The sequence below is a fragment of the Daphnia magna genome, linkage group LG7 (genome assembly GCF_020631705.1).
Source record: "Daphnia magna isolate NIES linkage group LG7, ASM2063170v1.1, whole genome shotgun sequence".
In the NCBI taxonomy this organism is placed as follows: Eukaryota; Metazoa; Arthropoda; class Branchiopoda; order Diplostraca; family Daphniidae; genus Daphnia; species Daphnia magna.
This window is the reverse complement of record NC_059188.1, coordinates 1,223,498-1,238,147: the sequence shown is the minus strand read 5'-3', so window position 1 is coordinate 1,238,147 and position 14,650 is coordinate 1,223,498. Positions and strand designations below refer to the sequence as shown.

General features: G+C 38.9%; 1 protein-coding gene across 2 annotated transcripts; it reads left to right on the top strand.

Annotated features, from left to right (window-relative positions):
• The first annotated feature begins 2,872 nt into the window (after window positions 1-2,872).
• On the top strand, window positions 2,873-14,319 carry LOC116926143. 2 transcript variants are annotated; one of them, XM_032932947.2, is made up of 4 exons: window positions 2,873-3,247; window positions 10,631-11,787; window positions 12,940-13,167; window positions 13,325-14,319. In XM_032932947.2, exons 2-4 carry the CDS (start codon window positions 10,771-10,773, stop codon window positions 13,532-13,534), a joined length of 1,455 nt encoding a protein of 484 aa, XP_032788838.2. In that variant the 5' UTR covers window positions 2,873-3,247; window positions 10,631-10,770; the 3' UTR covers window positions 13,535-14,319. The 2 variants fall into 2 exon arrangements, with proteins under 2 accessions (XP_032788838.2, XP_045032230.1); XM_045176295.1 differs by lacking the exon at window positions 2,873-3,247 and adding an exon at window positions 9,153-9,499.
• Window positions 14,320-14,650: the final 331 nt, after the last annotated feature.

Sequence of the window (14,650 nt, the reverse complement as noted above, 5' to 3'; positions counted from 1 at the left end):
TTCGACATATGCCCCCATGGAGTGGAGTTGTGTGTTTTTCTTTTCCAGAATAAACTGCCTTTATAATCAACGTCCAGACATGATAGTCAGAAAAGGCTATATATATATACACATACACATAACTGATGTTTATTTCTGGGTAAAAAGCTCTAACGCTTTTCGGAGAATTGCGTTTCAACCCCCCCTTTCCTGCGCCTCAATCTACGGACACGTTCTTTTTAGAAAAATAATACCCTCTTTCCATGGCTATGACTTCCTCTTGTTTGCTTCATAACGTCATTTTTTTCTTTTTTTTAGAAGTTTTAACTTGACTACTTTGCCTTGCCCTTATTTCTCTGTGTGTGTAGGTATATCATTAACGAAGTCTAGGAAAACTAATCTTATTCACTGAAAATGTTGTACACAATATTGAAAAAAAAAGAAACACGTTTTCTGTGGAAGACGTCGAAACAGGAACTGAAATACCCAAAAAGAAAATTCAGTCGGACTTTCGACGATCTCAAACGGAAGAGATTCGTTTGAAAGAAATACCAAGAAAACGGTTTGTCAACTCGGAATCAACTGCGATAATCTCTTTGCTCCGCAATGATTCCCAGGATCTCGGATCTTTTCTATCAAAAATAAAAAAATATATCAAGTATTAATCATTTTGCCCTTGTCGACAGGGGGGATGGATGTCACATGAACGTAAAAGAAGAAAAAAAAAGAGATAAATCAATTCCGATGAATCGTGACGTTATCATAAACCGTTTTTCAAATGAAAATGTTTGCTGTTTTGCCGCTCCTTAACTGACACACAACCACCCCAGTCGTCCAACGAATGAAAACAAATTTTGATTTATTTTTTTTTTTTATGTTTAATTTCCAGTTTTATTTCTTTCGTAATCGATTTCCGAGAAATAAACTAATAAACCAAAGACCTCGGGACTCACACGCGCAAAAGATGCTGCGCACATTTAATGGACTGTTCTCTATTCATTAGATTTCAATTCTGAAAAGTAGCAAAAAAAAAAGGATAGGAAAATTTTTAGAGAAAAAAAAAAAGACGTTTTCTTTTTAAAAGGTTTTAACTGTTAATTCATTTATACGATTATTCCAGTGTTTCTCAACAGCGACGAATTCTAATGAAAACTTTCTCACGTTTCTTTCTGAAAAAGATTACGAGTCACTTTGGGCTTGCTGACGTACAACATCAAAATTCTCGGTAATAGCCAACCTCTCCCCCCACATCCCCCCTCCCTTTTAAGAGTGAACTTGTTGATTCTATTGGACTCACACCACACCACCGACACCTGGTTCGATTGAGAAACTTACCAGGAATAATGATTTCTTCGATATCAATATACGCACGGCCAAAGATTGAACTGGAAACTAAGAAAAAAAAAAAAAAAAGAAAGTCTGTACTGAATTATTTGAAAAAATTCATTTCTCATTGGTGAGCCAATTAAGTTAAACCCCTAAAACTGAACACGAGAAAAGAAAAAGTGAATGGTTTTCAGACGCTCCTTACATGATCACGTGTCCTCGTGTTTTTCTTTGATGACGTTTTCGGAGAATGCGGTTGATTTTCGCGGACATGTGCACGACACAATGCGAAACCCGACTTTCAAATTAGTCCGGATGTCCATAGTTTGTCGGCCACGAATGTTACAATAAATGGTGTCGTATTATTTACCCTCCCCTTCCACTAATATTGCTGTAATATTGTACACATCCATCTTTTTACGACGTACGCACTTTGACTGAAAAATCAAAAAATCAAAAACAAAACATAAACGCCATTTCGATTGTTTTTTTTTTTTGAAGGGTTAAACTGGTCCGACTGGTTACGTTTGTAGAAATATGCATAATTTAACGATTTCAAAGATAATTGCAAAGAAAGATGACAAAATGATTGGCATTGTTGAGTTCGATTTCAAGCTGGGCATTTTCGAATTAAGAACATTTTCGTGGGTTTTTTTTTTAATACGCACCGATGAAAATGGTTAACGAGGATGTTCCTAAAAAAAGATTATCAGGCAGGAAGGTCGATGTCTTTTTATTCGTCCCGAAATCAATTGATTCCCGAGAATTTCTGAAATGATTGCAATCCCTCCGGTGGCAGACGGCCTTCAGGCCATTCAAACTCATTGCCTTCGGTCCTAAATCCAAATAACAATAATTAAGTCCATCGTATGTGTCCTTGCTATTTTCAACTAAATTGACCTCAAGTCGGTGCACTGAACTTTGATTTCAAACGAAAATGTGCGTGCGCATTTCCTATTTGAAATCAAGCGCCGACCCCACCAACCCCAAAGTTCGAAAATCAATAGTTTTTGAAAAAAAAAAAAGATATTATGTAAATTCATTTGAACGTCAAGGACGTTTCACGTCGTTTAAGGAAACAAGCATCACATTTTGACTGGATGAACTACACGTGTCACAGGGCGGGGAATCATATTTTTTTTTTTATGTTTTTCCCCGAAACGAACCAAAATTATTTAGAAATTCAAACCGGCTCTCTATAACCTTTCCCTTCCACCACTCTCTTTTAATTGCTCTCCGTGGTTTCATTTTTTTTTTTCAGGAATAAATCAAAGTTAATTGTAGAGGGACATCGGTATATATGGACATTCTTCTTGATTACACGTCACCTTATACGTAACAGCGTGCAATCGCATTTCCTGTACGTGTATTTATTAAAAGGTGTGTACAGCCGACCCGAGCATCAAACGAAAAGCGCGGAGGCAGGGCAAGCAAAGAGAGAAACAAGTGAGACAGAAGGTGGAGTGAGAGCCAAAATGACTTGTTGGAAGGAGAACGACGACAGCGCCAAGTTCCTGGAAAAAACACAGAGGATAAAAAAAAACAAAAAGGCTCACAGGCGAATAGTTGGGTTGTTTTCCCCGGAACACGCAGATCGTTCCAGGAAAAATGAAAACCTGGTGAAGAGAAATGGGAGTGGGGAGATGATTACAATCTAAGTGTGTGTGTGTGTGTGTGTGTGAAAAAAAAAAGGAGAAGAAGAGAAACTTTCAAAAAGAAAATTCAGTGCGTCCCAGTGTACAAAAAAAAAAAAACATTAATGAAATTAATCAAACGGGAAAAAAAGTTCGTGAATGAGTTGTGCGTGTATTTGGCCCGCTAAATGACGTAATCGACCGAAACCCAGACTCTTTTCGTGTGTGTGTGTGTGTGTGTGTTCCTAAGCAATTTTTTCTCAAGGCTCTTACGTGATGTTACACTCAATTGCCACATAAAATACAAGGTAAGGAAAAACGCGCAACATTTCAATGCCCTGTCTATTTCATCATCGCACGCCGGTTTTAGTCCCGCCGGTCTGAATGATTTTTTCGTGTATTTTTGGCAGGAAATGCCACAGGCTGCGCCTTTTTTTTTGTTTTTTTCTTTTGCATGTTAGGATACGTCATTTTTTTTTCTGTCAAGGGCGTTCCTAGCCATTACTAGGAAAATCCTGCGCTTCCCCCCCCCTCTTTTTTTTAATGAATCAAAAAGAACCACACCCTGCGGATTTCTTGCGTCTACGAATGTTTTTTATTTTAAATTGCGAAATCATATTTGATTTTCGGGTTAGAATGTCAATGCTAACTCGAAAATAGTAGAGGAATTCAACTGAAACAATTGTGGCAAATCGTTGGAATAAAAGAAAATGGATGACGGCTGGATATTAGAACGATGGTGATCTCAGCTAAGCCAATAAATATATAACACACAAGTAGACTAACAATACGAAAAAGGCAGCAGAAGTGACGTGATTATATATCACGCGAACATTGAATATAGATTGTTTGATAAATGTACGTCAAAAAAAAGGACATTGGAACGGACTGATTGTTCCCCCTCACCTTATTTTTGACACGCGTACGGATCGCCGTGAACAAAAGCAAAAAATGATCATTTGATTCTTTTTGTTTTTGCTTATTTCATCTCAAATTTACATATTTTGGTTTCCTTTAAAAGAAAACGAAAGAGACAACAACAACAAAAAATAGGACATGACAGACGTTTCTTTTAAATTTTTCAATTCTGGCAGCGATTTATTTCGTAAAGAAGTCGAGCTGCATACATAAATATGCGATTTGTACGAGTTGGCACGGTGGCCAAATGCATCCATCAGTGCGGCCATTATACGCGGTAGTAAAAATCCGGTGCCAATGGCGGATTTTCTCGGCTTGACGCTGTGCTCCCGTTTCCGATAAAAATTCCTTTCTCGCTTTGTTTTTCTTTTTTAAAATGAATTTCGACAAGTTCCGGGAATGCGTCCCCAATTGGCTAATAATACCGGCCTATATAATGAACCTGTTTTTTTGCATCCATTATACAAGAAAAGAATTGCTTTATAGAACATGTACAGTGTCTATTCATTTACTGTACAAGATTTCGCGATTTCAATGCGTCTGTTAAAACAAGTCGAAGAAGTTGAACAGTTTTCGAAGAAAAACAAAATTGATTGATGGGCGACGTCACGCGGCAACATATTGCACAGTTGGCTATTGTTGCTGTATACACAAGTAGACCACACAGACCTGTTTTCCTTTGTATTTCCAAGTCATTTCCATATTTTCATACAGCTGTGTACTAATACGAAATGAATAACAACGAGGGAAAAAGTAAATCGTTTGACCTTCAACTGTTTGGTGATTGACTCGGCGGGAATGACGTCTCCTTGATCGATGCGTAAATGAATAATCTTTTCTTTTTAAATGTACGAGTCATATGATAAATAAAAGTGATGATTTTCCGTGGTTAAGATAAAAGCTCTAATGCAACAGCCGTTGACTGATGCAACAATCTAAACATAAGATGTTGTTGTTGCGGCAGTTTGCGTCACGGGCAGGCCCAGTCAAGTCTGAAATGCGCTGATTGTGCCTCGGTTTGTTAAAAAAACAAAAAAACACAAAAGATAAGAGATACAATCTGAATTTATTAGATCCAAATGAGCCCGTCTGGCCATGTTTTGTTTTTTCCAGGATTAACATGCAACTCAGGTTGTTGCATCAGTTCCAGGGATGCATATATAGAAACATGCTGGTCAAACGATATTAGACGATAGAATATCATTTCTTTTTAGCAGGAAATCCTAGCAATAGCCCTCACATCTAAATATTCTTTATCTCGATTTTAAAGGTTGCCAAACGCCCTACGTGGATGATGAAATCTACCTGCGCAATATGAAATTGATCATCTCCAATTTCCTCGTGATTATCTTTTAGCACAAGTTTGCCACTTGACACCATTTCTCCCACTTAATCTCTGTGTCGTATATAGCGCATCTCAAACAGATGTTATGCATTTTACTGTGGACATTATATCGTTCTAACAAGGGAAGATTTCCCGCCAGGGGGTGTGACTTTAAATGACCTATAACGCAACACGTTCGCATTTTTGTTTGTTTCTTGTTCCGTTTGCCGTTCTCTTTCTAGAATTCGGCGAATCGTCGAGGTACACGCAATACCTTCATCATCACGTCCGCTGTCCTTATATGCGTTGGTGCATTTAAAAAAAAAAATTGTTTTCAAGGTTTCTCTGCCGAAATTCGTTGGTGTCATTGGAGATATACTTGACAACGTGGACGCTAAAAATGTTCGTGAAAAATCAAAAAATGCGAAAGGAATTGGCTGTGTTTACGTTTGAACGCGAGTGGAGCTGTTTCACATGCCCCTCTACTGCATGTCAGATTTGATTGATCGGAACGTGGCAGTTGTCTCTCACAAATCCAACCATTTTGAATGAAAACAAGAGAGAGATAGAGAGATCTGTATAAGTTTATGTGTGTACATACAAAGACTTTCAAACGTTATATACTCGTTTTGAAGGCCATCAAAAAACTGCCTATATTTTTGTTGTTGTAAATCTCCAAATTTGAATAATTTTTCAAAAGACGTGTATAAAGAAATCAAGAAAACAAAAAGGAATAATCGGATGGCAATGCCTGCGATAAACCAACCTGTCGCGAGGTCGGTTTGCTTGTCTGAACTCATTGAATATCCACTTCGTTTGTCGTTCGTTCCAGCGCAGTTTTATTTTCTATTGTTTCTTCCGCGTTGGGTGTAATATATCAACCAGAAACGACGGTGACAATGTCTGACAGGTGCGAGGAGCTTCAAAGTCCATCGTCGTCGTTTCATTCATTTGAATAAAACACGAATGATTCATTAGCAACATGTTTTGGTGCTATTTCGTATTTTTATAAAGGCGAATTTTGTTTGTTTTAAATTCACCGTTCGAATTTAATGCCGTTAACTGGTCAAACATTGAAACTCGTGAGTGGGAAATAATTTACATATAGATTTTCATTTTTTTACCCGTTAAAAACAGATGCAGGGGGTCAATGCACGTCCGTTTCATGGGTATACAACACCCGAAGGAATTAGTGATTTTAAACCAAATATTTAAATTTCTCTTTAAAACAAAATTTAGGGTTGAATGACCTTTTTAATATTTTAAGTACTGCAATGACCCTTATTGGAGTGGTATCATTTCAATTGAATAGATAGTTTCACAGGTTCAACACACCCGGCCAAAACCGGGAAGGATAGATCCTGAGGGAGAATCTGCGTAGGCGGATACGTTGACTGCTATTTTCTTTGGAATAATTATGACTATTCCCCTCATTTTTTATTCTTACCTTTCTATCAAATGTCGTGCTCTTGTCGAAGCACGTATATACAAAATAATGATCCACTTTCTCTGCACTTCTGTCAATAACTTATTCAACAATTTCTTTCGCTCTTCTAGGAATTGGGCAGTAACGCATGTATGTCTTTTTAGTTCTTAGTGGAGGGGGGGGGGGGAACAGAATGTTTAATGGATTTTTAAATGTGTGAGCGCAAAAAAGCGGCCAAGAAAAATGGGTCAGCGATGGAGACAGCCAAATAGCTGAGGTGCGTAGACGTATGCAAATGACGCAATTATACCTGAGCCCAAAATGCGAGGTTGACTTTTCAAAACCTTGAAAATGTTTGAATCGAATTTCAATTTTTCTAATCATTCGTGTCCGCACCCTTTTTATTTACGAGTTTATACACATCCCGTTTATTTTATTTTTTTAAATCTTTTAAATTTTCTTTATGAAAACATTGATTTAAGAAGTAAAATACCCGTCAGCCGGGTTTCAAATCTGGCTGGACTGCTGTTTTCAAAAATCTTTTCAGTCTTCAACCGTTTTCTTTCTTTTAAATAGTTACAGCAGAGCCGCTGGACTAGTAGGAATAAATTTCTGAGTTTTTGAGCTTAAATTTAACGATGTTCGTGGAATTGGCCAGTCCCTCCCCTCACGCCATTTTTCACTCGTTCGTTTATGGCTGTGGACCGGCCAGAAAAGAGAGAGAAGTCTATACGTGTCCGCTGTCCATATTATAAATCGTTCCCCGAAGAAATAAAGAAATGAATAATAATAACCATAATTTAATGTAAGAAAACAACAGTAATAAAAAGAAAGGAAACAAACCTGCCTCCACCCTCCCCTCTCTAAAAGAAGACGAAGACAAAAAAATATATAATTGAAGCTGTAGAATGCAGAAAAAAAGAGAGGGGGAAAAAAATTTGCATCCGGGGAATTTTAGGTTTTTCGTCCTTTTCAGCGCGAAATTTCAATTTCGAAAATTCGCGTTATTTCTTTCGAACATGCCCTTTAACCTCTTCTCTCTCTCTCGTCGAAGCGTAACGACTAGATAAAATTGCGCGTTTGCACAAAATTTGCATAAAATCACGCACGTGTAGGACAAGATAAAAAGATATTTTTTTTTACGTAACCCAATCAAATAATACCGTTTTTTTTGTCCATTTCCTTTAATTTATTTTATTTTTTATAAGTACAACCAAAACACGAAACCCTTTCCCGAAATTAATTGGAATTTTCCTCAAATTGAAACAACATTTTGGCAAAAAAACAAATAATAATAAAATAAATTAACTTATAGAAAACGGACCTTCTTCTTGTCCAGTTTTTCTTACAACCAAAACACGAAACCCTTTCCAGAAATGAATTGGAATTTTCCTCAAATCGAAACAAAATTTTGGCAAAAAAAAAAAAATAATAATAAAATAAATTAACTTATAGAAAACGGACCTTCTTCTTGTCCAGTTTTTCTTCTTTTCGGTATATGTTCGGTGTGTCCTCCTTTTTGTTCTGTTTTTCTTTTCTTTTTCTTCTTCAAATTTGTTATTGACGTCAATTATTTTCGCTTCTCGGGAACAAGTTGTCGGTTAAGTTTAATTTGTTTCCATCGAAAAAGAAAAAAATAAATCATTGAATAAAAATCCGAATGCGAAGCCACTCACACGGCGTTGATCTAACTGCGTCCCGTTGGAGAGGTTAATGATACGCTTTTATCTCGTTTTCTTTCTTTTCTTTTTTTTCCATGTATATTTAAATATTGTGTCCGTTGCACTCTCTGTCCGTTCGTTCACTCTTAGAACTGTGTTGAAATCTGAATGTAGAAAGTTGCCAGTCCGAGTTGATTTTCATCAAAGACGAGAGTAACAAATTCAACTGAACGAATTAATTTTTTTTAAATTTTCTAGGGGGGTTTAATTAAAAAAAATTGACGGATACCAACGGCCCCGTTCTCGCTTCAAAATAAATTCTCGAATACTCGTATACAATATAATAAAATTCCTAGTAAACAATATAATCACGAGATGAAATTTCCCAGAATTCCCGCAGCCGCCGCTGCCGTCCGGTTTTATTTCCATTTTTTTTTCCCTCTCCGATGAATACATAACAAGGGAAAAACCGGCCGACAAAAAAAAAAAATCTTACAAAACAAACCAGTAATGAAAAAAAAAAAAAGTCTGAGAGGTGGGGAGATCAATTTCCTGTAATAGCAGGTGACGAAATAGCGAGCGAAAAGCTACGACGAAAATTGTGTTTCTTTCCATGAATCTTTTGATTTTGCATTAGAAATGCGCCTGCAGATATTGCCTCCCCTTTTTTCTTTAAAAAGAAAAAGAAAAGAAAATTGAATTTTTTCCTTTTTATTTTTAACGTTGGCGACGTTATTTTCCCGGAAAATGGAAAAGAAAAAAAACAAAAAAAACAAGAACACACATCGGGTACCGCCCCTCTTTTCAAGCCCTTCCCCCTTTCCGAGCCAGAGGACGTCTTATGTGTGTGTGTTTTCCTGATATACAGAGACCGTGGCCGATCCCGACTTGTCTTCAGTGGCGTCACGACTCTCGTCGAGTCAACAGCGAAAAAGTGTGTTTGTTAATGTTGTTGTTGTTGTTGTTTGGCTCCTCTCTTTCTCCTTCTGAAATCGGTTTACATCTTTGGACGCGTGTCCCGCAATTCTCCCGATAATCATCGAAGATTGGACGTTATAACGTTTTGAAACAAACAAAACAAAACAAATGGATCAAAATGCGTTTCGTTTAAATGTGCCAAACGCGTGAATGCGTTCAGTTTCTACGCACTTTTGAAAAGGGATTTCGTGCATTGGATTACGTCACTGGGCCCATCATTGTGTTGTGTCATCTGATTACGTTTTGATATCAGGTGAGTCGCAGTTATTCTCCTATTGCAAAGTGAACAACAACAATGAAGGAAGGGGGGGTGGATTTTCACGCTTTAGAAATTGTTTGACGTAATCGATCTTTGAGATCGTTCAAGATTTCGGGCTTTAAAACAAAACAAAATACGGGGTGCCAAGAAAAGGCATTGGAGAACTGAAACTCGATGAGATAATTAGTTGAAACGGGTTTTGTTTTTTGTTTCTTTCTAGCAATGCGGGAAATGGTGAAATTTCGTGATGAGGATGGAACGCGTTCGTCAGAATCAAAGGGACGGGTTTCTTGTTAGCTTACTTGGAATATGTTACATTTCTGTTATGGCCTCTCAACTGGAATGCGTGCCTCGACTTGTCCATTCTTGGATTACGATATTTGATTACGACAGCAAAGAAAATCTGAATTTTTTTTGTTTTTTTGGTTGTGGATTCTAAACGAATCAATAAAATTCACGCCCTATGATAAAATCTAGGAAAAACGAAACAAAAAAAAAAAGAGGGGGGAAGGAGACAATCTTATGTCCACTGCGTTAAGAAAGACAAACCTGATTGAGATTAAACAGGTTGGGGTGTGTACGTGAAGTGAGATACGATCACGAGCACATATGCCATTCCCTTAAATGAAATGACATTTAAAAACAAAAAAATACAAAATTGAAATTTTGTTTCTTATGGGGAAAAAAACGAAACATATTTTGAATGGTTCGTGAATCGTTCATCACAGTTGTGTCCATTTCCCTTTTTCTTTTTAAAATTCCAATTGTGCAATTCAAAAACCAAACAAAACCAATAATAAAAAATGACGATATTTATTGTGGATTTCCTTGGAAAAGAGATTGCAAGCAGACGACCTTGATCCTACCTTCCCCTTTGATTCTGTAAACATTCCATTGATGAAGTGTTTACCCCCCAACCCGTTGTTGTGGCTTGTTTCAATTGAACGAGACTCGTTTTCAATTCGATTCGGCCACATAAATCACGCCAACCAACACGACACTGTCAATTTGTTATCAAGGGTTTCCCCTGCAATTTTTATCGATACGACACGATGACATTCCGTTGAAATTGCAAACTGCATTTTAAATCCACCATGTTTTCTTGATTTCTTTTATTTTTTAAAGTTTACCCGCACAAAAGGATCGATTTCAAAATTGGCGCTTCACGACAGCAGACGACAACTATCGCCCCGCATTATTTATCAATCGATTTATCCAGTTTTCTTCCACCCTCCTGCCCCAGCCCAAAAAAACAAAGTCAAAATATGTTGGGAGGTGGCAGCAGCAGCAGCAGCAGCAGCGGAGGAGCTTTCTCTTGTTCTTCCTCTCCAGCATTGCCGCCAGCTAGACGCCATCACCAGCAGACAGCTGCTGCTGCTGCTGCCGCTACAGCCGCTATCGTTGCAGCCTCTACTTGCTGGAGTCCTACCAATCCATTCAACGTATTGTCCAGCGGAGGTTCAGTCGTCGTTCCATCAACGGCCTCGGAGGATGCGACAGTAGAAGCAGCGGCCGTCCCGCCTCATTTCTCGTACGCCAACGCTTGGACGACGCAGCCGATCCAGCGCAAACGGCCGGGCTGTTCGTGCGATCACGAAGATTATCAGGCGGCCGAAGCGACGTCCAACGGAGGCGGAGCTTACTACGATTATCCGTTTGTGGGCGATTGCGAGCACGTCGAACCGCTCGACTTGTCGCTGCCCAAAGTGAAGGTGCGTCAACACTGGTCGGGCGGGTCTATTGTCCAAGTGAACGATTCGACCATCATCAGCATAGACAGGCGGCCGGACAGGCCGGCCGATTTGTGTTGCAGTGGTTGTGTTGCCTCCGACGTGGCTGGCCCTTCGCCGTCCAGATTGAATGTGTCGGTGGTGACTGTGCCGCAGCAGAGACAGTCATGCTGGCCTTCGTCGTCCGCTTTCCAGCCAGCGACCATCGATCGACAACATCCGTTCCGGCTCCAGATTGAAATCCCGTTCGGTGCTAGTGACGAGAAAGTGTTGCCCGGCTTGTTGCGTCATCATCACCATCATCGGCGGAAGTCTGTTCACACGGCTGCCAACAACAATAGCAATCCGGTGGCTTCTTCCGGTGGCAGCGCGTTGCAATTGCATCCGCCGGAAATGTGCACCTCCGTCACGACGGAGGGCGGAGTGGCCGGCACGCGAGAAGACGACGATTTGCAACGCTTGTCCGTCGTAGCGCATCAACTCCGCCTGTCCGGATATTATTACGGACACCTTTCCTGGAAAGAATCCGCCCACCTCTTGCAAAACACAAAGGTATACAGTCGTCATTTGTTTTGAAAATGTGCGGCAATGTCATCTGCAACGCACTGCTGTGCCGATGCAAGTAAAATTGGGAGTCGATTGACCTAATGGCCTAAATTGTTCCACTTTAAAGAAAAAGGCGACTCGCTTTTCTATGCTGAACAACAACAACAACAACAAAATAGGCTAAAGGAATAGACAATTTTTTCTTCGCTTGGTGTAGTATGGAGGTGTAGGGCCGAGGACGTTGTGTTGCCACGAGAAAGTGAGGCCGGGCTTCAGCAGAAGGCAGGCTGTACCCCACACTGTGAAGAAGCATTTTTTTTTTTAAACTTGTAGTGGTGCATACAACAAAGTACACCAAAGAGCTGCAACGTCATGGTGAGCCTACACCGCCTGGAGGGCCGTATTTTTGAAGGGAAAAAACGGTTATTCGTTTGAGTTGAATAATAGAGAAAGGTCCCCTCTCCCCCCACATTCTTTTTTTTTTTTGCCAAAGAGTTTTTCCAGCTCGTATAACAAGTCGACTGGAACGAATTTTATTTTTTTTCGTTGTTGTTGTATTCGGTTTCTTGGAATTGGGTCACTCTTATTTCCAGGTATTGAAAAGGTGTTGCTTTGCCTTTTTTATTATAATTATTTTTCAGAATGGCTCCCGCTGTGCCGTAACCCACATTTGTGTGGGTGGAACGTTGAAAAAAGTGCGTTAGGTACGCGTCGATGGCAAAGTGAAAGTGAAATGAAAACAAAACAAGAACGGATGAATTGTCAATCAAATCAACGGGAGTTCCGTTCTATAAAAAAAAAAAAAATCTAATCGCCAATTGAATTGAAATGTTTTCTTTCCTATTTTGGCATATCGCCTTGTTAAATATAAGGTGAGCAAATATTCGACCCAGATAAATAATGACCCCCGCTTTAACTCGCTCTTACCGCAAACGTCAATTGAAAAGATCCATCTTTGTCTTTCGAACGACAACTTAATGATTAGGACAAGGTTAGGTTACATGCCGACAACAAGTGTTTTTTTTTTTCTTTCTTTCCCTTCTCTTAAATCTCTGCATAAATTGCGAAAATTAGCAATCGGGCTTTTGTCTGACCTTTCGTCCGTTTTGGAGTTAATTCAATTAGATTGAAACACACATTGTTTTTGGAACAAAACAGGTGGGGACGTTTTTAGTTCGCGATTCTTCAGATGCCCGGTACCTGTACGCCCTGAGCCTTCAAACTGACAAGGGTCCAACTAGCGTGCGAATTCATTACTCGAGTCGAGGATTCCGGCTGGATGCCAGCAGCACGGGCATGGCTGACCACCTGCCACGTTTTCGCACCGTCCTCGACCTGGTCGATCATTACGTGGCTAAATGGTCACAGTGTCGTGACAAGGGACAGGTAAAAATCGATATCTGACATAAGTTGTCAATTTTAAAAAATAACAAAATTTATGTATCATATGACTTTGATTGATTGACTTTCTTTTTTCCATCGTATATTTGGTTTTTAATTCGTTATTCTATTCTTTCTTGTCTTTGTTAAAAAAAAAAACCAGTTTTGGTTGGATAATAGCGGTCAGGTGCATTCGGAAGTTGTGCTCATACGGCCGTTGAGGCGCGATTGCCCGTCGTTGAAACATCTGTGCCGGCTGGCGTGGAACTGTCGCCAAACGTCCAGTGCCAATTCGTCTTTATCGCCATCGTCTTCCGTCAACATACCTCCCACCATCAAGTCTTTTTTGGACGAGTATCCCTTTCAACATTGAATTATTATTATTATTTTTTTTTCTATTGGCTCATTTGCATTTTTTGGTGATAGAAAAAATGCGGGGCTTACCGAAAACAAAAAATAATTCAACAACATTCCCCCCCCTTCTTTTTTTTATTGAATTTTTGAAAATGTGTGGTTTTTCGGTTCACAAAGTCAATCGCGTTTCAATTGTTTTTTTTTCCTCGACCAATCGTGAATCTGCGTGGAGGAAGAGCGAATATTTTTGTTTTGTTTCGAAATCCTGGCCAAAACGACAGTGCATTGATTCATTTTTTACGTCTTGTGTATGTACATAATTACGTCATCTTTAATTATCGTTCGATGTGTAAGCATTGGATTTCTGTCATCATAGATATACTATGCGTCAACGAGCTTTTCCTCCCATTTTGATCGCCGTTTCATTTCTTTTTCTTGCATGTCTGATGTGTGTGTCTATACGTGAGAAAAAGAAACGCAAAAAACATCCCTGCCAACAATTCGCTGTTTTGTTTTTTTAAATTTTTTTCACCCCAAAATTTATTTGATTTAAAGAAAACGAAAATTTGTATTTGATTAAATCTAAATTTCCTTTTTTTTAAATCGAAATTCAAATTGTATACGTTCGTTAATTGTTTTCGTGTTTCCTCCCGGGCTCAGCATCATTTCTGAAAATCGTTTGGAAACACACAAAAAAAAAGAAGAAGAAGAAGAAGATGAGAGAAAGATGAAAAAGAGAATGAAAAAAGAAAGAGAATTCTATTGAAATTCCCTATATAATACAGTTTTATTCTATATGTGAAATTGAATAGCAATTATTATAGTTTGTTTTGTTTTCAGGCGAATTCGTCTGCTTCATTCAACTGGCTATATAGGTCTGACCTTGCAGGTATTATTGAACTTTTGGCTTCGATTTTTCATTCCAACTGCCGGGTCGTTCTAATTATTTCACGAATTTCGAGATGTTTAGCGTTTAAAATCGTTTGTTTTGTTTTATTTCACGACGGGGGCTCGTATAATAATATAACACACTGACGTACAAGCGAGAGAATAGAATTCCTGGAATTCTCGGATGCCTAGCCTTTGGTTCTTTTTGATTTTTTTTAAGAAAAAACAAAAACGAAATGTTTGTGAG

What these genes read in the sequence shown, in the direction of transcription:
- LOC116926143 (XM_032932947.2), top strand. Translation starts at nt 10,771, where the DNA reads ATGTTGGGAGGTGGCAGCAGCAGCAGCAGCAGCAGCGGAGGAGCTTTC. An exon ending in ACCTCTTGCAAAACACAAAG is followed by an intron (nt 11,788 to 12,939) that starts GTATACAGTCGT and finishes GGAACAAAACAG; the next exon opens with GTGGGGACGTTTTTAGTTCG. An exon ending in AGTGTCGTGACAAGGGACAG is followed by an intron (nt 13,168 to 13,324) that starts GTAAAAATCGAT and finishes AAAAAAAACCAG; the next exon opens with TTTTGGTTGGATAATAGCGG.